The 25,134-nt window shown below is 33.1% G+C and overlaps 1 protein-coding gene across 1 annotated transcript in view; it reads left to right on the plus strand.

Moving 5' to 3' along the window:
• The window catches only part of LOC138712085 (sodium-coupled monocarboxylate transporter 1-like), a 55,973-nt gene that overhangs the window by 14,100 nt on the left and 16,739 nt on the right, over positions 1-25,134 (plus strand). Inside the window, exons 3-4 of the mRNA XM_069843479.1 lie at positions 3,710-3,869; positions 5,922-6,039. Of these exons, the coding sequence (XP_069699580.1) occupies positions 3,710-3,869; positions 5,922-6,039 (278 nt within the window). The remainder of the gene's footprint in view (positions 1-3,709; positions 3,870-5,921; positions 6,040-25,134) is intronic.

Raw genomic sequence — 25,134 nt, forward strand, 5'->3', positions numbered from 1 at the left:
AACTTACATATCAAGTATTGCAAAAAAATAAGGTGCTTCTTTACTCAACTGTCCGAAGACAGGTTTGAACCTCATAAGTGACATCAGTAAGGCAACTCTTATGAGGAATCTCTCTTGAGGGGCAACTAAGCCAGAAAATAATGAGTTATGCATTTGAAAGCTATACCTCATATCAAAAATATTTTTAAATGACCCATTATAAGATTATGACATCTACATCAAATAGTACTGACTGCAACTTTAAGTGCATCTGCAGTTTGAATGTTACAAATTTATAATTATTTTTTCATTCGTTCATCCATACAAGTCCCCTTAAAAGTACAGAAGCATAAGATAGCAAGTGGCCTGGTTCACACATGCGTGTGCGTAGTTCTATGCTACTATAAAAATGTTGTAACTCGTTTTCACTTACATTGCTGTTAATTAAATTCGTTCGTAACAATCATAATATAAAGAAAATTGTGTACAACTGGTTGTCGTTTGTGTTACTATTACTTGTTCTGATGAGTCAAGTGGTCAGTCAATAGTTGTTTAATGGGAAGTTAGATTGCCCAGTTCCTCTAAATGTCATAAAATCTTCTTTGAACACTCAAAATGCAATGCTTGTAAGAGTTTTAAATCTTAATGTACAGTAAGTTACAAGTAGAATATAGGATGCTTTACTTTTTTTTCAAAGGTTATTAGTGGAGAAAAATTCGCTATGGCGCCGGGGATCGAACCTGGGTCTTTGGTTCTACGTACCAAGCGCTCTAACCACTGAGCTATGTCGAAGTTCAATCCATAGCACCAGATCGAATCCCCCTCATCTAGTGTTTTTTCCTTTTTGGCCCGACTTCAATTTCGACATATATGTTGACATAGGCTATTATTAAGTCAACTGCCATTATGGAAGGAGTGCACTTAATTGAGTGATTTGGTGACCGGGATTTCAGAGTATTATGCACTGTTGGGCGAAGATTCAACGTAAAGATTAATTTTTGGTCATACAGAATATATCTTTTATGGTAACGATGGTTATCGGCTTAGCTCAGTAGTTAGAGTGCTTGGTACGTAGAACCAGGGTTCGATTCCGGCGACGGAGCGAATTTTTCTCCTCTAATAACCATTGTTACCATAACAGATATATTCTGTAGGACCAATAATTAATCTTCACGTAGTTTTTTTTCAAGCCAAAACATCAGCAACTTCTTTATCCATTACAAGTAGTTGTATGTAGAAATTCAAGTTGGATATCATTAAGCATATAAGTAGGACAAGGATATCTTTACACATGTCTACTAATCTATAAACGATATTAAAGAATTTCAGTAATCTAGAAATTAACTGGTTGTCCCAGAAAATGTAGATATTCATGTCCTTAGGCCTATATTATCTCCTCATACTTTTAAAAGTCTAATATAGGACAACAGAAAACCTCCGCCAGTAAAACTATGGTATGCAATCGGGACAAAATAGATTAGACCATGTTATACAAGATACGACAGTGTATTCTAATTTGTAAAATTAGTATATCATACAAGTATACCAGGTGGTGACAAATCGGAGCCATCGACTATCCAGTTTTCCTGTAAGGGGACTGGGTAGTGATTCTGATTACTGTACGATTAAATCATATCATTATAAATGTTTCGTTAAATATTTCTAGGCTTTTAGTGCTCAGAATGGAACAGAAATTGTCATCACTATACATGTATACTATATAAAATCATTCTGAATTTAGTGGTATAATTAGTTTCGTATCCAAGTGCTAAAAAGGTTCTAATTGATAACTTGTTTCCCCCACTTTGCTAAATTTACGTCAATTTTAAGTGCATATTACTAGCAACAATTTCACCAATATTCCTTCAATTATTTAAAGTTATTAAATAATGTATATTATAAATTCTGAAGCAATATTTACTTCAACATATCACAATTAGTGAAACAGAAAAAAATATACTTTGTTTAATAATTTGTTATTCTTTTCAATGTATATATTTTTTATGTTATGTGTGTGACATTTACAAACCCGTAAGTCTACTTTGAGTTACACAGGCTGTATAAAACACTGTAAAATTTTCAAATAAATTAATTAAGTAGTTTTACACAAAAATGAACTTAACCCTCCTGCTACAAGTGTTTCCCACAACTTCATCCTACCAGGGGTGTAATACATTCATCCCCATTAAAAACAAGTTTTTTAAAGTATTTAAATATTTAATAAGTAATCTACTATTGAATGTGGATCTATAGAAAATGTAAAGGATGTAAATTAATCTTTTAATTTTAAAAAATACAGGATAATTCAAAATTCTCAATCCATTTTGTTGAAAATGTGTACAGTAATGGAAAAAAACCGGACCGACCATTGTAGCTGATTTAAGAGTCACAGATTCAAATTTTGCTAGTCACAAAACACATCCATCTTGAACAATTAATTGCAACAATGAAATTTATTGCATTTGTTCGGTTCTTATCGTCTTTTGTTTCCTTAAGTGACTCAAAATTACAGACGAAAAAACTTTGAGAGTTTTATTTTCATCTGACATCAATATTACATTTCTACCTCTATTCGGCAAAGATAACTGCGTATCGTTTCATTAAATAGCAGTACATACCTCTAGCTTCACTATCTATATTGAAATTACCACAGTTTGACACAATCCACAGCACACGATTCTTTTGTATCAGCTACAAGGGTCGGTTGGTTTTTTTGCCACTACTGTACATATTTAATATTAATATAATAAGCAGTAATAGTTACATCCATACAAAATATTGTTCATAACTTATTAATATGCAAACCGTATGAACTATGATAACTTTATAATTATACTCCTTCTATCACTTGATCATTTTATAGCAAGTAGGCCTAATGCCTCATCATATTTTAAAGAATACCAATCAATAATTTAATGTAGAAAATTCAACCAAATCTATATGAATAACCACATATATGATAATCAAAATAACAACGTTCAATTTAAATGTGCATAATTTGACTACTAGAGTGGATTGGAATAGCCCGGTTGGGTTCCTAAAGAAATTTGGTGTGGATTGGAAAGAGAGGAGGCTGCCCAGTAATATTTATGTGAAACAACGAGTCGAAGTCAGGATAGGAGAAGAAATGTCAGAATAAATTGAAGTAGTGAACTTAAATTAATTAAAATGTTAAAACAAGGGCTACATGAGCCATGGTCATAGATTATTAAAATACTAAAATGTTAAAACATATAAATTATTGTTATAAGTGCAATATGTTGGGCCATCTGTGACAATTTCCAATGCTGACTTGAGTGCAGATGACTCAATATCGTGCGTACGGTGATGGTAGCTCTTGTTTTAACATTTTAATTAATTTAAGTTCACTATTGTCACGGTAGAGACTCATAATTAACTAATTTATCCATATTGTACTATTCACACGCATATACCAATTCTATTAATGTATTTTAGGCATAGCATTTTCTTCTGAAGATGGCTTATTTAAGCCGAATTTAAGCCGAAAACGTTAAACTGAATAAATAATGTGAGAAATATTCTAATAATTAATATTTGTTAAGCAGATAAGCACAGACGGACCTTGACCAATCCTAATTTCAATATATTAGCTTATCGGTCCTCACCATGTCTTTCAAATTTGATTAAATTTAGTCTACGACTAGTTGAATACTCGACACTTGACGACGAAGTACTACAGAGCAAGTATTAATTTCGTATTTCTCTACAGTTTTCTATCTGGCATTGCTGTCATGGGAACACCTACAGACATATACATGTACGGAACTCTATACTGGCTGATGTGTGTGGCCTTTGTGCTGGAGGGTCTTGCTACAAACTACATCTATCTACCTGTGTTCTACGAACTGAACGTGACCTCCAGTTATGAGGTCAGTGTTGTAGTCTATCATTAACAATTAAATATGCTAATTCTGTGAGTATATCAGTTTTTCTCTAGTTCCTAAAAGTAAATATACGTCACAAATACGACACGCATTTTGTTGTAAATTTTAAGTCTCCGAAAAATTCTGTAATTTGTCAGTCTAAGAATTGTATTCCGATTTCTGGTTAATTCCTTGCATTATTTAGAATAAATATGCAATTCAAATCTTTCAATGTGTAGCCAAACCAGGCATGGAAAATATGTTCCCGCGTGGACACTTTTTACGCCACCCCTTCATTTTCTCCCTCCACAAATATTCCGCTTGTCTGCTTCTACGTACAGTAAGCAAAGGTTTAACCCGGTACCATAGAATTCTAATCAGTGGTGTGTAAATCTGTAGAATATGACTAATAAATTTTAGGTTTTGTTTTAATTTTCAAGAAGCTGAGAACGAGAGTATTTTGTTATTCTGAATATAGGTAAAGCTCAATGCCTCCACTGGTCAGATGAAATGTGTATGAAATTTTTTTAATATAAGGAGGCATTTCGATCTTGAACATAAGTATGATTTCGGTAAACAAGTTTATAGTTAAAAATTTAAAATTGGATTGTTTTTATTAATAAAATATTTTGTACAAGCAATAAAGGAATACATTTTTCAATTTAATTTCTTGTGCAGGGTGAAATAGAAAGTTTTCAGTGATCAACGAAAAAAAAAAAACTTTTTAATGGAAAAGCCAACCCACATTCACGAGTCAAGTAAAGTCGACAAGGGATTTTATGACTAGTTTCCTGACTTATGTAATTTGATATAATATAATATAAGAATATTTTTATATGTTCAGTCGAAATTACTTAACATATTTAAAAACAACAAATATTTGTAAATATAAATAATTCACTGAGGTTAAAAGATTTAACGTTAACGTTTTCGCCTATTTGCCATCTTCGGCTTATATTTCAACTATCTCATGTAGTATATTAATTTTACTGCGATTGGAGTAACCATTAAGTATTCTGCAAAGTATAGTGCAAAATTTGAATGGCTGTATCGTTGACCATAATTGTGTTCCAGAAACAGCTGTGGGAAATTACGGTACCATTTTCATTAAACACCATCTGGTGGCGGAAGTATCAAAGTACTTTTTCGTCTGGCAATATGAAACAAATTTTCTAAGCTTATGCCTATTTATGCTTCTTAACAAGTTTGACCAAGATATCAATAATCAGTGCGTAATGATACTTTAAAACTCCGGGAAAGTTTCTGATATGCCCTGTACAAGAAATGAACATAGTGAATATTAAACAATTTCATGTATGGCTTTTGAACAAATTGTGTTAGAAACTAAACAGTGAGCAGCAATGTTATTCGCATACCGTCTTCAAAGCTTCGTTGATAGGACTTAGATGACTGCAGACTCAGGTTCAAATCTCGGCGATTGCGGGAATGTATTTGTGGTTGTGGTGGATAAAGTCACTTCCTACAGATTTTTTCTCGGAAATAGAATCCCTCCATCATTCCACCGTTTCTCTTTATTTCTAAATTACTTATAAGTATTTCAATGTTAGTCACGATACAGTGTAGAGTGTTATACATAGTGGGCCTATTATGACTGGCTTACGTTTGGTATTAGTCTGAGGAAGCATCGTATGTTTTCTGGAGTGATTGTGTTCTATCAGATTTTAAGCCTACATTCATGAATAGACAAATAGTACTACATAGCTGAATCACGGTAACTACAATGAGAGCGGCCTTTCAGACTTCAAGAGTATTATTAGACCTACTGGGTATAGGGTTGTTAAGTAACAATAAGCCAATCTAAGGCTACTTTCTAACCTTCGGATCCCTCTTCCCAACAAAGAAAAAAATAGATACTCGCAAATTTATGTACCAAATATTTATTCGCGTAAAACACATTTTCACGAATTTTTGTGTGATCTTCATGGCCCACGTATTGTACATATTTATGAGAGGCCAAACCAGCTTTGTTTTATATATTTTTAAGAAAGAAGTTTGTGGAAAAGTTTCACTGTAAATGAACAACTCAATGTGTTTCAGTATCTTCAGCTTAGGTTCAACAGGCCTGTACGCGTGATGGCCTCCACTCTCTTCTCGCTATATCAACTTCTAGTCAATCCTATCGTCATCTACGTACCGGCCTTAGCCTTCAGTAGAGGTAAGCCGACAGAAACGATTGAAAGTGAAGGTGACAATATGTGTACTAATCTTTCCTCATGAAATATAATATTTTGAGTTGTGGTGCAAAACAACGAGCACATTCCTCTGTAATGCTAAAAGGTTTATTATAGTGAAAATTAGTTACAAAATTATTTTACAAAGTAAAGTTTACAGTCTGTCACGAATACCTACATTGGGCAATTTTGTACGCCGGAAATAACTTTATATTTTGGCAGAACTTATCTAAAATTGGGTGCAATAATGTAGGAATTTAAATACTGTACATTAAAATAATGTGCGCGCATGGTTACATTTTTATCTATTTTATATTGATGTAAATGTGACCAGAAATCCTGGCTGGTTTATATTATTTTTATCATTTTGTAGTGCCGATAGCTGAAATATCCAAATAACAATTTTTTAAAGTCCTATGGTAAGTATGTCGGTTTCTAAGTTTGGTATTTTATGACATATCAATAATGTTCTTTTTATCGACAATACACTGTACAGGATACTATGGTTATTACTGGTATTTTCAGCATGAGTCAGTCGGGAAAGTATTGTTAAAACAAACTTACAAAGAATATGAAATAGAGGTGATCAAGTGTCAAGTTTCAGATTACAGTTCTTCTAAAGCACTACTGGAAACAAGATTATAAAGCTGCTGCTCCTGCTGCCGCGGCGGTTACAAGAAAGATGTGAAGTCTCGAAGGTGAAGTTGTCGTTAGTGAGCGTGTAGCATAACGATGGTACTAGAGTTTTAACGGAGAAGAAACATTAAAGATACAGAATATGGAATATTGAAAATATACACAGAGTTTTGAAAGAAAGTTTACAAAAAAAAGTTTACGTAGGTTGTCAGAAGACCTTAGTGCTTCAGAGGATACAATATATCGCAAATTTTAAGACGCTTAGGAAATCATATAGGCCTACTTGTTATAGATCTGTACCTAATTAACTGACACCTGAACAGACTCAACGCAGAGTGGATATGTCATCAGCTTGTCGCTAATACCAGGGATAGTCAATTTATCAGAAATATTGTCATATGTGATTATAAATGAGCATATTGCAACCTGGCACCTCAAAACAATAGCTGCCAAAGTCGTTGTTGAACAAAACCGTTTCTGCTCCAAGGTAATGTTATGTATCTGGTGGAATTTTGAATGTGGTATTCACTGTAAGTTGTTCCACTCGGTCATACAGTCGAAGTGAATCTTTATTCCCGACAGCTAAAACGTTTTAACAATTTCATGAAGTTTTGAGAGGCATCTGACATTGGTTTATAGAAATAGAATTATTATATTTATTGTATTATTAATACCATGAACATCAAGAATGATGCTATAAACAGTTATGAACTATAACAACAAAGCAAATAGAACAAACTAATTTAAAATAAAATTTAAATCAAAATAGCATTAAAGATAAATGCAAAGCAAATAGAACAAGTTAATTTAAAATAAAATTTAAACCAAAATAACATTAACAATACATTATACTACCGAAAAATACTTACGTGCAAAGTCGGGATCTTCCTTCATGTCTTAAAAAGGGTTTTCTATTAGGCAATGTTGGAAGATGGTTTCAAAACTGTTCCTAGGTGGAAGAAATTTCCAAAATTTTGAAGCCGTTGAATTGGGAATTACTGCATTCTTCGCATCAAAAACCAGAAACCGATGGTTGGTGTAAAGCCATAGTGAAATAAGAGCCAGTTTTGAAGAAAATGAGTTAGCCTTAGTTGAAGTTTTTTTCGAACATGTGCTTGTACGAAAGTACATGGTAACAAGAATTACTTAGAAAAATATTATGTTGTTGACTTAGTTCATTATGGCTCTTTGTATTTAAAATTGTTTCAGAAAATTATTCACTTTTAAAATAACAACAAAAAGGCAACACAAAATTATTTTGTGCGAGATCGTCTTATTTGCTTGGTTTCCGCACAAAACCAATCCGCGGAAAGTATAAAATTCCACATTCAGTATTCCCAACCTAACACACATAACAATTTCCCTCTTCTTACTGCTTAAGTGACATATTCATTTTACTGCTTTAGGTTTTTAACATATTACTTTTAGAGACGTTCAATATAGTAATAATGATAAATTGGAGACTTACCACTGCAATTTCACCTAAATTGCACTGTTAATTATTGTTTTTAAATATTTGCAAAAATTAAGTAAACTCTACAACTCCACTAAAGTTACTGTATTTGTGATGCAAGTAACATTAAGGAAGCCGTGAAAAAATCAACAAGTTACATAACCTTACCGTCTGTTTTAAGTTCGCATTTATAGACTGGGGGGAAAAAAAAGACAGACGTATATCACGGTCTGCTGCGGTATAGTAAACACAGAAAACATTTTAAAACAACAATGTTGAAGATACATATTTATGTTTTGCAAATTTGCCGTCATTGAACAGAAACCAAGATGGAAACTTCATTGCAACTAATTAGAAATTCCTCTTTCAGGTATGTAATAAACGATCTTCGTACAAAATAATGTACGATACACGAGCACTACGTTTCGCTTTTTCAAACTTTTCCTCGAACATGAAAACTTCAACATATCGCTCTTGTAACGCATATTACTTACTATATGAATGACTTTATGTATATCAAAATACAAATACACGGCATATTCCCGAAGAATATTTTGCAAAGACTTTTGTACTTCCAAGTAACAATTTGGCAGTTTCCATGTATTAATCTCCATTGTTACTGTATATCCTTTACATCAATACGATTCACTTGTATTCGGTCTAAAAAATCCGCTACCTAATGACGGAAAGGAGTTGACCAGCACGTTCCTCATTGAGAAAGTTTGCTCTGCCATCATTAAACGAGGAACGCCTTTATCTAACGTTACATCAATTCGCTCCATTTTCTTCCTGTATTGGACAAGGAGAGAGTGAATATGAGACGGTCGAACATTTTCCGTATGTAAAGGTAGCATAACAGACTGAACTTTGCAATCACCAGGACATAAATTGTTATTTCAAAAGCGTTAGGAATAATACCGATTGTGTTTATGTAAAATGGCTTAACCCTCATTTTTTAAATGTGACTTTTTAATGTAATTAGTTAAAACGTAATTATTACAAAATGTGAAGATATGTCTTGACAACTATGTTTACATTCCTACATTTAAAGTAACTGATAATAATGTGTTAAAATTTAATTATAGCTGTTTCTGAATAAATTTTCTTTTGTGGGAAAACCCCTTTAACCTGAACATCGATATAAAAGAAACCATAAAAATGGTTCACATTCGTAGTTGGAATTTCAATGACTTTACTGTCCTTGCAGCAAAGTTCCCTCAGAGTCCTTCTAAAGCTCTACTAGAAAAGATTATAAAGCTGCTGTTACTGCAGTTGAAGATGATGTGAAGTCGAGGATGAAGGTGTTGATAGTGAGCTTGTAGCACAATAATGGTTCCAGCGTTTTAACATCCAACGTATAGGCAAATTCCCTTACTTTCTGGATGATAATTCTGTGAGGGCTACTCTTGTGATATAGAGCTATTTTGAAGAAAACGAATTTCTTCACACTTCACAAACGATATTTCTCTCAGGCCTATAAGAAGAAATAAAAAGGAAAATTAAGTCCCATAAGGTGACATTGAAATTATTCCTAGAATTAACAGAAGAATAATAATTTGCTCACCTGCGAAGACAACCGTACTTTTCTTTAGTTGGCTATTTAACGATGTTGTATCAACTACTAAGTTATTTAGCGTCGATGAGATTGGTGGTAGCGGGATGGCATTTGGTGATATGAGGCCGAGGATTCGTCATAGATTACTTGGAATTCACCTTACGGTTGGGGAAAACGTCGGAAAAAACTCAACCCGGTAATCAGCCCAAGCGGGGCTTGAACTCGCGCCCGAGCGCAACTTCAGATCGGAAGGCAAGCACCTTAACCGACTGAGCCACGTCGGTGGCTATAACCGTACTAGGAGATGACTGCGATTTGTTTAGTTGTTATCTATGGCAAATGTTCAGACACCACACTTGCGGCACCCTGAAAGGGGTTCCTTATTACTCTTCTTATACTCAAAAACAATCCCGTTTATATTCCGTCTCTGGGAGATATTATTAGACAGAAGCTTTACTTCCATTACGTGTTCCCATCGTAATTACTCTGTTCAACAAAGTTATTACTTATTAAGTCACACGAAAATGAAGTACTGTTCCTTGGCAACCTCTAGATATAGTGGCAGTTTTTTAAAGAACTCTGTTAACTAAAATGGAGAAAATTAGAAAACAACATGAGGAATATAAGAAACCAGAAGAAAAAGGAACAATATATTAGAAAAGAACGGCAGATACTGAGGAAATAAACATATAAAAAGCAAGTAGGAGGAACAGTGAAGAAAAATGAAGAAATTACAAAGAAAATAAAGTGTTTCAGAGAAGATAGAAAGCAGGTGCAATGTGAATGAAAGCAAAGAATTAATAATAAAGGTGCAAATAAATACACAAATTCAACCGACAAATTTCCAGGAGTTGTAGGGTATAACCAAGGAAACATTCAGATATAGGAAATCAATGGTCATAAACTGAACGTTCGCAAGATACAGAGTGTTAATTATTTTATTTAAAAACTAATTTATCCATTTTGAATCTTGCGTACACTACTTTTAACACTTTAATATAAGTAAGTGATTAACTAACGGACTTACTCGTAAACAATACATCTACATACGCCGATCACATAACCAATGCTAACCATACATGCAATAACATAAATGCGGACATGGAAAGCCAACACATACAACCCAAGAACCAAAAACTCAACACACTAGAACAATACGAAATATACAAACACACTAAAACACACCCCGATCAAATTCTCAACACACAGATCAATTTCAGTACACACACACTATTTGACTCCACTTTTCAACACCTTTCAACAATCAAACACACCCACATAACAGGCAGAGAAGTTCGAGATGACGCCGAGATCTAGTAGGCTCTGAGGATGGTATGATGAACCATCGAAACAGCTGTAAGCCGCACAGACTTACATAATTAACACGAGTAAGTCCGTTAGTTAATCAAAAACTAATTTATGTTCTGCCAGAACAAATAAAGCATTATTACTGTTATTATTATTATTATTATTATTATTATTATTATTATTATTATTATTATTATTATTATTATTATTATTATTATTATTATTATTATTATTATTATTTCGGAGATTTTCAACACTTTCAAATGTGTCCACCCAGACCTAATTAAATGTTTTGATTTTACATTTCCTTCAATTCATTATCTTCTTTGGAATTCAGTACATATTTCACAAACAAGAATATTATCTAATTATTATCAAAGTTTGATAATGGTATGCATTGTTTTAAGAGCAATCTATACATTCAGTGTTACCTCTTTATGTTACCAATGTAGCGAATTCCAATACCAAAAAACAGTGATGAGAACTGATATTTCTAATATTTCCAGTTTTGTTTTTTCAGTCACTAATTTTTAAATGTGAGGCAGCAACATATTCCGATAACGTCTTTCGGGACAACGGGACACATTAGTGAAAAAAGGGACTATCCCGTATTATACGGGACGTATGGGAACCTAACTTAAGTTGAATCAAATCATGAATTTGATTCTGTATTCAGAACAAAAATAAAGTGTTGATCACTGTGATTATAGATACACCGATGGTATTGTTAGGTAAATAATTATACTCCAGTGTCACATTATTCGTACCAATATTTCGAATGTTTTTTGTTTCACATATCTCGAGGGATGCCAGATTGGGCGATTTATCAAAATTTAGGCTACAAATGAGGGACAATCGGCGAGTAATAAAACTGTCAAGTCACCGAGTCGCTATTTAGGCTATCTAAAGAATCGAAAGGGCGAAATTAGGTTACATTCGATTTTCTTTTAGATGTCTACATTATATTATTCATAGGTTTCAAATCATTCTTTTAAAACTGGAAATCATTGTTATTCATTGTTGATAGTAGCTATCTCTGCAAAATGCTTCCAATTCCCTAAATCTCTGTATTCTACGACGAATGCTTGCATTGTGATGTCATAAAGCCGCAAAATACGCCATTATTATTCGCGGTTCGTATGTTTTATAGTTTTTATGATGGTAGTCTATCATTATTCTGCCTGTACTAACTGTTAATAATATTAATGGGATATTGGAAACACATGGCAAATATGTGAAACAATATATTTAGGAACTAGCCGTACCCGTGCGCTCCGCTGCACTCGTTAGAAATGAATATAAAGTAATTACATAATTAAAATAGAACATTTGATCCAGGGAACATTCGTGTTTGATAGAAGGATAAATCGTTTAATATGTTACTTAATTTAAATTTTATTTAAAATATTAAAATGCGATCATTTTGATCCATTGACCACTCATTTGGTGCAATGACAATTCCTTTAACATATTTCTTAATTGTTATTACCAATTATTTTTGGAAAAGCGAAAATTAACAGAAAAATTTTGGCTACAGATTTATTATTATGTTTATATTATATTATATATTATATTTTTTTATTATTTTGTTATTTTTTAACTGGGTTATTTTACGACGCTGTATCAACATCTAGGTTATTTAGCGTCCGAATGAAATGAAGGTGATAATGCCGGTGAAATGAGTCCGGGATCCAGCACCGAAAGTTACCCAGCATTTGCTCGTATTGGGTTGAGGGAAAACCCCGGAAAAAACCTCAACCAGGTAACTTGCGACCGGGATTCGAACCCGGGCCACCTGGTTTCGCGGCCAAACGCGCTGACCGTTACTCCACAGGTGTGGACATATTATATTATATTATATTATATTATATTATATTATATTATATTATATTATATTATATTATATTATATTACATTATGTAAAAAGTGTGTTGATAACGGATGTACTCGAATTAGAAAGTTTTTAATTTGCTGTGGGAGCTCTTGAATCTCAGGAGGAACAGCTTTTACAACACCGCAACTTAATCTGTTTGGCTCATTACCCAATTTTTTTGCATTGCATTTATTGCATATATATTTTATGTATTTTAACACGATTCAATTGAGCATAGTTAAAATTTGAATTACACAATAATGGATTGCTAAGCTAACGTACTATTACTGCATACTAAATCAATACACTCTCGTTGTTCGTTAATTCTCCGAGATAAAAATGAATATGTTCATAAACATTATTTTAAGAAATACAGGAAATGAATATACAGAATAACTTATCAAGTTTTCTGTGCATAAGAAGTTATTTTAATCTTACCTGTCCTCAATTCACTCACAAGTTACTGTAATAACATTATAGCATTATGTCCATCCAGAGAAACTACACTTTCCAATGATGAAATAATAATTAATTATACAAATCAGTTAATTTAGCTTCCGATATTACTTCATAGAAACACAGAAACATTGTCTGTAGGTTATGTTTCATAGCTTTCGAGTGTTGTGTCCAAGGCCCCTCATAGACGAAGTCATTTGTTTTTTATTTCAATACACCGCCTTAGATGACATTTATTTTTATTTTAAAACTCATTTATCTTATTAAATATCAGTCCTATCAAAATTTTTCAAAGAATAAAACTTATCAGAAATCATTTTTAAAGAACCTTTTGTTATGTAACATTTTTCACAAAAATTAATAATAAGCGAGATATTTCGATTTATTTAATTCAGGCCCCCTTATAATCCCCCTTTTAAATAAAGTATTTTGAATGCCATATAGCCTAAAATCTAAGTTACAACGAACTTAATTTATATTCCAATTTTCATCGAAATCCGTTCAGCCATTATCGCGTGAAAAGGTAACAAACATACATACAGACAGACAGACAGACATACAAAGAAAAATTTCAAAAAAGCGATTTTCGGTTTCAGGATGGTTAATTATACATGTTAACACCAATTATTTGTGGAAAATCGAAAATTACCAGAAAAATTTAGGCTACAGATTTATTATGTCCATATTTTATATGTTGTACAATATTACAGTATTGTGTAATTTTTGTGAAAATACACGTTTAAAATGAAAAAATATATTAAGATTTATAAAAAAATTGTACAAAACATATTATACAATTTTGGGGGTAGAAGGTGCATGGAGTCTGTTAAAGAATAGATTGATTAAAATAGATTTTGATTAAATTTAATTTTCTTACCAATTTTTTTCTATTGTTCTGTTAAAATTATTGTATACAATTTTATTATTCACGTATCCTATAGGATACTTTGTGAATTTAAGGGATAATAAAATTACAAACAATTTTCCAAATTTGAAATATTTTAAAATTGAACCTTTTAAAAAAGGAAATTATTCAAGATATATAATATTACCAAATATATGTATTTTTTACCTTTTTATTTCTGTCGACTACATTCATGCTTTTATTGAATATCACTGGCTACTGTCTGATTGTCAATTTATATTAAATGTGTGTTTTTTCTCTCTTCCTTTTTCTCATTCTTCTTTTTTTGCTCTTGTGTATTATTTATCGGTTCGAATTAAGCTAATTACTGTATTTAGTAAACTGTCTTTGTAAATTTTAAGTTTTATTATTGCCTAAGACAAAACGGTGTACGAGCCTGGCCATTACGGTAATGGCTAGAAACATTATTGTTTCATAATTTTAATTTGAACTCACTACCTAGCTAGATAAATAAATGAAATAAAACATCGCAAAGCCTGGAAAAATGTTCCTCAATTTTAATATAAGTTAAAAGTCTTCATGTACTGATGTACCTTTCTCCCCCACTCCTTTGTGATAGCTATTAGGTTACATCAATTTTCGGTTTCCCCTTCAAAATTTTCTAGAGTTCCTTCAATGGAACAGCGAAACTACGAGTGAGGCAAGTGGCCAACAGGCTTGGTACTCACATACTCAGTTTTTCTCAGTCCCGATTTCTCTTGAAAAGACGCGTTTTCGCGTACATTTTAAAGTTCATCCTCTCATTCATTCATTAATTCATGTAAGTGTTTATGTTTTACATTCATGAACAATCCCAAGATTGGTGTTAAAGCCGATGCAACACTAGCTCGATTAAACCATTTTACATTCTTAAAACATTTGTTTATGGTGCGAATGATATGTTTATGTTAGGTATATATATAATATATAGGCTATATAGGAAACTTTCCGACGAACAGAGCCTTTTAATAGATTTACATATCAGTCAGAACCTCAATCAGAGACATATATATATATATATATATATATATATATATATATATATATATATATATCTGTGTGTGTGTAAACAATTTGTTTCAATGTATTTATTTCTTAGTTATTTTATAGTGTTTTTTAATTGTTTTGGAATTTTATTTTATTATAAGTAATATAATTTAAATATACAGGGACATCATTTTATTTTTACTAAAATTTTTAATATTAACCTGGCTATACCTTTAGAGAACCGGAAACACCGTTCGCTACCCCCTTCCACGACTGGAGTTCGATGATACTGGCGTAAAACACAAACAAATCACTTTACTAGGTATAGGAGGGAAGAAAAGTAGTTCATCCATTTACGTAAACTAGGAAATATCGCGATTTTGAGTTCGATAATTTTCATTACGTTTTTGTTTAATCAAAATGCAGTACTGTATTAAGAATAAGTGTTTTTATTCACGAACTGAGTTACCCATGTGAACGTATTCATTATGCAATGCATATTATACTGTCTACAGCACATTTGCGTACAATATAGAGAATGAAGTTAAATTGAAAAATAATCATAATATGGATATTTAAACACATTTTTGAAAATGGTGGCCGTTCATTTCGATACAGGCTTCAGTTCTAATGTGCATATTATCGCACTATAGACTATTGCATCTAATTCCAATTGCCAGTTTCGTCCTTCGTACTAGTAACTCATGTTGAAATAATTCTATACCTACTCTATAAAAGAGTACCTTACGTACTGTAAATTCAATCTTCACTTCTGCCCGACCCGCACAGATAAAATTACTCAGACATGCTATCTACTGTCCGTCCAAGTGGTTATGCCGTAGGATCGTAGAAAGGGGGGAAATCAAGTGACAGTTAATTACTTAACGAGGCCCTTTTATTTAAGTTATTTTAAATAGTTGTACAATATTATGTAAACGTCCAATTCCTAACAGAAATTAATGTTTTCAGAAAAGAGCTAAGACAGCCCAGCTTTTACAGAGGAGCAAGCAGAAGCAGGTGGGGGAAATCGGGATGCGACATAGGCAAACGGACAGTACCTGTGCGAAATTATGATTCTATATTAAAAGCTCTTTCGTCACTGGAAAACGCGAACATATTTCTGGAACGTACTATACTCACTAACTCAGTGCTGTTTACTATATGCGACCTTGATTCTGTGTGGACAGTTGGAACTTCATTAGTAGAAGGGGTGGGAGTGAAGTACATTAAAAATCTTAGGTAGAATAAAAATTGAAGTAAAAATAAAATGATGTCCCTGTACAAGTTGAAAAACGTAAAAAAGTTCATGTTTAGAAAGCATACGAAGTTCAAATCTTCAATTATTGCACGGGTGTGATTAAGGACAAGACTGTTTGACTTTTCTATAGCACGCGATACTGAAACTTCCAACTTGCATTTTTCTAAGTTCTACGGTGCGAGAATCTGCGACAGATTACGTTAGTTTTTGCTTTTCGCATGATTTGCATATAGCCTATGAATCTCTGATAGGTTCGGTTACTTCAGGCTTTTGGTATGCTTTGCATATAAAAATCTCTGATAGGTCAGCTTAGGTTAGTTTAGACTTTTTGTACGCCTTGCATATACTAAGTGAAGTGAAAAATGTAGGTACAGTTTCCCTGGAAAAGGATGAGACGATTGAATATTCCTAAGTCTCAGATGTAAGACACTGCGCATGATCGGAGACCAGAGCACTGATACACAAGATAACGAATATTGAGTTACTTAAATTCAGGCTATTTGGTTTGTTACTAGCATCGTTCCGAAATTCACTTCAAAAACTGCAAAAAATATGATAATATTACGTAAATAAAAGATAAATGTATACATAAATCGTGTAGTTAAATCGACAATGGACCTTCATGACTAGATCGACACTCCGCACAGAAAGGAAAGCTTTCATGTCGTTTAAGTAGCTCAGAAGGTAAGACTTCTGCGTGTTGTGCAGAAGAGTGCGAGTTCGATTCTTAGTCTACACAACGATTTTTTTTGTCTAAATAACGTTGAAATAGCTATGTAACGTTGAAATAGGGTTTTACAAAGTCCTGAGATTAAGTGTTAATGATCGCAAACAATACAAAATTACAAGTTATAATATTATAAACGTTAATCTAATGAATGCATTTATACACACACACATATACAATGTAAATGCATATATATTAAAAACTAACAATTAAAATTAAATTAAAAAATATAAGTATATAATAATAGACAAACTTTTACAAAGGTTTAGAGTCCTTAGGCTATGTAATTTGTTGAGTAATTATTACAATATTTTATTAATAGCTTTCCCATATGTGTAAGAAATAAGAAATGCACTCGCACAAAACAATTTTTGTTAAAAGTATGGCTTTGGATTATTTCATTCTCAACCCCTTCAGTTAATTTTAACTATTTTATCTACGTGTTTGCAATAGTGTTTAATTTAATGTGCATTCAATTTTATTCATGTTATGATTGAATGAAAAAGCACTGTTGCAGTTATTGACTAATTACATATATTAATACTAATTATTAAATGCATCTGTTAAGTAACCAATTGCAGTATCTTTTGCAAAATCTTGAATGTTTAAGTTGTCAATAATATGTCTGTACTATATACTATAATACGTTAAAAGAATTTGCAATAGATTTTGGATCTCTACTTTATAATAATTGGTTTTAATGAAAAAAATATTTTCTTTCTTAGGATATCTACAAGTTTAAATTTAATAATATTCCGAATAGGTTTAATTGCATTATCTGAATTTTGTACTTTTCTATTCAAATATATTGTATTTCCCTCTTTCATAAATTTTTAAAAATTACACTGTACTTCTTGCGGTATGTAAGAACATGAGGATCATTACATTGCAACTCATTACATATAGATTCTTCTTTTTAATACATGAGATTTTGAAGTCCCTGCGTTATCTATATGTTTTTACTTTTGAATTTTTTCACAACATTGAGTGGAGAACACCCACTGAAATGATTATGAAATTAAGTGAATAATTCAATACATTTACTCTTAATATCAGTAGTACCAATATCATATATGTTTTTCCAAGATTCATTTTGTAGACATAAATGTAAATAATCACTAGTTACAGCATTAACGATCCTTTCTTAGTTTTTAAATTAATATTTTGAAATTGTTCAGTGACATTGGAAACACTTAGGATTTGTTTATCATGTTCAGACAAGCCATTGATTATAGGTTCTGTGGAATAGGAATTCAGTCTAATTCTGTGTACAAAACATTTATCAATGGCTGTGCTACTTCAGCTTGTATGCTGTGGGAAAATGACTCTGCGACGAAGTTTTCCAGTTTCAAGGAGTGAATTTAATTTACTTTTACGGAAAAGTTCCGAGAGATAATCTATGTCTATGTCACTACAGATCACAAATTCCATATGAGATTTTCTAAAGCCTTTTCTTTACAAATTCAATGTTGGCTATAAATATTAATAAATAATGTAAGAAATATGAATGATTGTAGTTAGACGTCTGATTTACATTATAAAAAGTAAGAAGTTACATTCCTCCGCAAGATTCGAACTTTCGATGATGGTTTTGTCGTCCAACGCACAACCACGGACCTATTCAATGCTTATGTTAATAACCTACAATTTACTGTAGCAATGTGGTGTCATAACTTGGGGTTTGTTTACTTAATGTAATTAGATTTAATTTGATTAGTTTCGCAACAATTGGACTTCCTGTTATATCCTGTTATTTAGATATTTAATTTAGGGTTGACTTATTAACTCTTACTATGCAAGATGCCCGTTATTTCAATAACTCTATATCACGTTAAATAGTCATTGTCTGCACTAAAGTATCGTCATCGCTCATTTCTCATCGTAATGGCGAACCGACGTGACATGAGACAGCGAGTTATAGCTCTAGTTGAGGCTGGATATGGGGCTAGATCTGCTGGCCGTTTGGTCGGTGTTTCTGGAAGTACAACCGCGAGGTGGATTCATCGTTACCAAAATTCAGGGGAGGTCGAAAATCGCCCTATTCCTGGGCGTCCGCGGATTTCTTCATTGGAAGAGGATGCTGTCTTATTCGAGACAGTTCGACAGGACCCTTTTCTGACTGCTAACGAAATAAGAGCAGCATCTAACTTTCCCGGCTCTTCACAGACTGTGATCAGCAGGTTGAGGAACCGCGGTGTTAGGAGCCGGAGGGTTGCGCAAATGGAAATATTGGGGGACGCACAAGCTGTCGACCGTCTTGCCTCCGCTACCAATCGAGTGGATTTCGATTGGAGAAATGTAATTTTCTCCGACGAAACAACCATCTCGAGTGATTACGAAGGTTCTGTCCGTGTCTATCGTGAGAATGGTCTCCGACATGATCAGCGCTATGTGCACCGACGTGAAAGATCGGGGCGCTTTAGCATATCGTGTTGGGGGTGGATGTCTTACGATGGACCTGGCGTTATAGAACGCATCTATGGCCGGTTTAATGCGGGAACTTACGAACACATTCTGGAAAATATATTCCTTCTCTCCGCCCGAGAACGTTTTCCCGAAGGAACATTGCTGTTCGAGTAGGATAACCATCCCGTGCACTATGGTGCAAGCATTCAAAGATGGTTTCAAAGGAGACCCGAGATCGAAATCATTAATTGGCCTCCGAAGTTACCTGATTTGAATGTCATCGAAAATTTATGGGCGGAATTGAAAAAGAGAAGGATAGCCACCTATGCCCACCGACGCCCTCGAAATCGAGACGAATTGTGGGATCAAGTTGTTGACACCTTGGAAGATCTCGCCGGGGATCAGAACTTATTCCACAAACTCGTGACATCCATGCCGGATCGACTTAGAACTGTAATAGAACCTGATGGCATGTGGACAAGATTTTAAGTTAACAGGTCTCTTTTTGTTTCTTATGATTTTTGTTTGAGGAAGAATACTTTTAACTTCCAAGAAAGATTTATTTTTTTTGACGAGGTTCAGCCCACTTGTAAGACCCAGAAATTGGGCATAAATTATTCCATATTTTTCGACAAATTAGACAGTCGAGGAACTCTGAACAAATTAATTACACCTCAATAAAAAAAAAGTTTTACCCGGGATCGAACACGAGACGTTTCGGTTATAAAGTGGAACAGACACGCTACTATATGAGCTAACGAGACAAGACAGTAACAGCAGCAGTCCAGAATGTAGATCCCTTAGCAGGCATTTGCCATTCGGTACAGTGAAGCAATGATATTTTGTGACTCGAGCTATGTTGTGAAATCCTGGCCTTAAATGGCTGTCTTCTTCGTGATCCTTATTCTGGTCCTTGTCCTTGTGGTCCTTGTAACAATTCTTGTACCATTTGTCGTGGTACGTATCGTTACGTCGATATCGAGTAGAACTTTAACTTCCGACGACCAAGAATCGTCTCATTCTTTTTCAGGGTAACTGTACATTTCGCGTTTATATTAAAATGTTCGGTAGGCTAATTTCCAAGATCCGTTACATGGAAGTGACGTCACTTAGTTATCCACTCAATTAACCCGCTAACCTTGTCACATACCTCGTGATATCCAAGTGTCGTCACTTCAGTGTAAAGAGTTTTGGAAATGACCGAATGTTCTATCTTTTTGATTCATATGTCAAATTGTCACTTTTTTATTACCTACACCGATCAATTCTTTCCAATTTTTAGGTTATTGTTTAGTCAACTGTCTGAACCTCACAAGTGATACCAAGAAGTCACCACTTATGAGAAACTAGGCCAGTAGATAATGGGGTAGGATGGCCAATTCCTTTCCCCCTCCATTGTATACATCGTCGATTAGCTACATATTACACTAATCAGAATCCATTTGCATACAAATAATTTGTTTTCCTCCGAAACATACCAAGTGAGATATACCGGTACGGCCTGATAATAGATGTAAGTTTATTTATCAGCCAGAACCTCAATGAGGGTAACTGTTAGGTAGGCTATATTCTAATAATGTTTTGATGTCAACTGACGTTCTATGATTGTTAACATTCCAAACTACCCTCCTTCTGAATATTTTTTTATTATCCAATTTAATAAACCCTATTTCACCCTGAGGTATATTAGGGTTATAGTTGGCATCAAAATATATAAGCAATAAACAATAATAAAATTATAATATAAAATTGTGGTCAAGGTTGCAATTCACATGAATTATGTGCAAAAATGCACCTTAATGAAAGAATGGATCGTTTCATAAAGCCTCAAGGCATGTCTCTATACTTATATCTAATGGTTATAGGAGGAAATATATATACCTTCTGAATATTAGACAATTTTTTTTTTTCATTTTTTTTTTCGGAAAAAAAAAATGTGTCATGTACCATAGAAAACGCGACAGTTTTATAGGATTGTCACCAACTGCACAGCATCCAATTCCAAATCCAAAAAATTAAAGACGATACGTCTCATTCCTAAAAACTGTGTAGCTATATATTTCAGAATATAACAACTCCTCACATTACAAAGGCGACTTTGGCCTACATGCAACTCACAATTCGGCGACTAGTACTCATCACAATCTGGCAATCCCGCGTCGGTGACTGTGTCCAGCGTCGTCGGCACACGCTGCACTAGAGTCAACTTTATGCAGTTGTCCCTATTCCTGGCTGATGTGTTTACAACCCCTAGTTGGCTACTAGTTCTGTTTTACTATTAGGAAATGAATATTACTTTACCTTAATTCGCCAATGTAGTAAGTTAGTCATCATGATGAAGCGAGAAGAGCTGATGTGCAATAATAGGGCCTACAGTCATTTCACAAGTATCTTCAAGAAAATAAGTTCTCAGAAGAAAACTGTTTTTATCATCACTAAATTCAACATTCGTATAAAATAATATAGGTCTAATCACATCTGTTGCAAACGGAAGTCACTTCTACGAAATTAATGTAACTGATACCAAACAATTGAATCACTTTTGAAATAAATACTGCTGAATACTCTCTTAACAAAACTGGACATATTACGACGAGCTTCGCATCACACACAAACACCGTTAGCAATAAACATGGAAGATTACCATACCATCTTGTACAGGCAATAGCTACTGTAACTTCACTGAAATTGAAGCTTCGTTGGTCTATATCACAACCATCACACACGTATACGAAATCTTAATATTAGAAAATAATACTAATTATGCTGTAACTTATTGGTGTATATCACAATTATAGGTTGTAAATTCCGAAGAACACAACAAAATTAATTTATACACCAACATCTTACTCAAGCATGCGAGCGCCACTAATAAAAACAACCGACTATCGGAAAGAAACAGAGCACGTCCTTGCGCTGAGCGCTGCTCTTATGTTACACAGAGACAGTGAAGGAGAGTGGGGAACGGGAAGAAAAAAACAGTCTTCGGCTGTTGGTGAACTTGTAAAATAATATGTTTTTAAGAGATAGAGAAGAGCCATATATTGAAATGGAGTCTAACCATTTAAAAACTTGTTTTAGTTACAAAATTATAAACGGAAATTGTGAACATGATATAAGAATGTTAATTTGAATACGAATATTCTTATTTTATATTTGAAGGTATTTGCCTTTGACACATTTCGTTAATTAAATTTTCATTGAGACTGAAGATCACAAACTGTCTTTAACCCTAATAAATCCTACTGAGCTTCGAATGAAGCAGTTAGAGGTTAATTTCGAGGTGGTGGAAGGAAATTGTGTGTCCTTTGTTGTGTGTCTGTTCCGACAATAATAATAATAATAATAATAATAATAATAATAATAATAATAATAATAATAATAATAATATCCTAATCATCATAATCATTAAGAAGGCACTGAATGCAGGAGTTTCTTTTGCCATTGCTAAATATCAAAAACACACAAAGATACAATGTACATTCACCTGCATCTAATTCAATGAGTAAGAACTAATCATCCAGAATTTTTAATTCGCATCTATAAGTGCAGAGTATTTAAAAAGATGTATTTTGATTTGAACATTCTTTCTGCCACAGCAGACTGCCTAATTGACAAAGAACACTATACAAATTTAAATATCTTGATACAATAGTTGATACAGTAACAAAGGTTCAATTTGCTAATACATGATATTATGACAAAAATTACAACAAGAATATATAATATGGTATTAATTTCATACTAAAGAAATAGTTGTTTAATATTTCAATAGAATCTTTCAAAGTAAGAAGGGCTACATCTAAACAATTTTGCTTGGAAAGGCAAAATTTTTAATGAATTAAAAAAACTGTTTTGGAATGGTGCCACGGTTTCCAATCATCATCAATCTAATGACGGGGTAGTTTTCAATGTCATATTTCTGTAGGAAGTATGGTTCCGTTGGTTCATATATTATGTTTTTTTAAGTGAAAAGCTTCCGGCTGGTCCACACCTATTTCAAATCTCGCTGTCGGATTTATGATGAAGTCTCTTCTACTCATCTTGTCAATGGCAATTTATATCGGTTCTCCGCATGCTCTCGTCAGTAGCAAGGCAATGAATGCACGTCTTCAAAAACTTCGTAATTCTTACCGAACAGAGCGGCTGAAATTTTACCTCTTATGCAATGGTGTCTTGTATTGCGCAGGAGTTCACCACGTGGACAATACTCGAGGACATGGGCCAATGTTTCTTTCTCACTGAAGTGTCTGCAGTGGGTTCCATAACTTAAAATGTTTTATTTTAAATTTTTAATACCCACTAAATATATTATTTTTATAATTTCGAAATTATTTAATCCATAAAAAATGCTATTTTGTTTTGTTAACCATAGTAGGCATATATAAAATATGCATCAAATTTTTGTTACCATTAAAATTTAAGAGCCATTACACTTGGAACTTAACGAATAATCTAAAAAGTCTGTGAGAAAATCGCTTGTTAATTTAGCATGGAATTTCAATTTAAGAGTCCATCCATTTAAATATGACGAAAATTTATGTTTACGTGCGGCACAGAGCACTGAAACTTGCTCAATATATGAATAAGAAATTTCTAAATTATTTTTCACAAAAAAGAAAACAAAATGCAAATTAAAAATGTTAAGATAAACAATTACATTTTAAGAATGAATTTTAGAGGTACTTTTCTACAGATGTTGAGACATATTTTTCAACTGCAACAAAATAACAAATTCCTATTCCATAGAAAACTTTATATACTGTATAGCGTAAAGAATGTGGGTTCCATATTTGTAATGAACCATAATAATTTCGAAGATACTATATCTTTTTGCATGAGAATAAAGCAAACAATTAAAGTTACGGAAAATTTCAGTCATGCTTAGTGTCATTTAAGAAACACTTTGCACCAGATCTTTAAATGTGGCATTACAGCAGGCCACAATGTTATATAAATGCGAATTAAATTTTATGTAATACATTTTTCATACATCTAAGGTTATTTTAAAGATTTCTTTTTGTTATTCTTTTTTTTTTCTTTTTGGGTTTTTGCTTTCTTTTTCTATATATTTAACCATCGTTACCCCTTGAAATACCTGTACACCATGACTTTAAAAATGTACTCGTAACCCCTGACAAGGGCATAACTGCGCACTAAATGTTATGTAACGTATTTTTCATATATATCAAAGTGTATTTTAAATATAAAAAAACAATTTGAAAATTCACTGGTTTTTCACAACATTAAACCCATCTTCTCTCCATAAGAACCGGCAGTAATTATTTAACTTATTATTAAAATAATTCAAAGTTTAAAGAAAAATTTAGTAGGCCTATCAGTAGTGCATCAGTATTTATTAGGTAAAGTAGGACAAAATCTTTATAATTGATAGTCTCTTTACTATCGATAACGTAATTGGGGTCCATTATGAGTTATGATATATTTAATGACGTCATAGTAGGATGTCTATGAAACGGATTTGTCAATTTACAATTTCTTCCTTCCAACCGTGG

The sequence above is a fragment of the Periplaneta americana genome, chromosome 13 (assembly GCF_040183065.1).
Source record: "Periplaneta americana isolate PAMFEO1 chromosome 13, P.americana_PAMFEO1_priV1, whole genome shotgun sequence".
NCBI lineage: Eukaryota > Metazoa > Arthropoda > Insecta > Blattodea > Blattidae > Periplaneta > Periplaneta americana.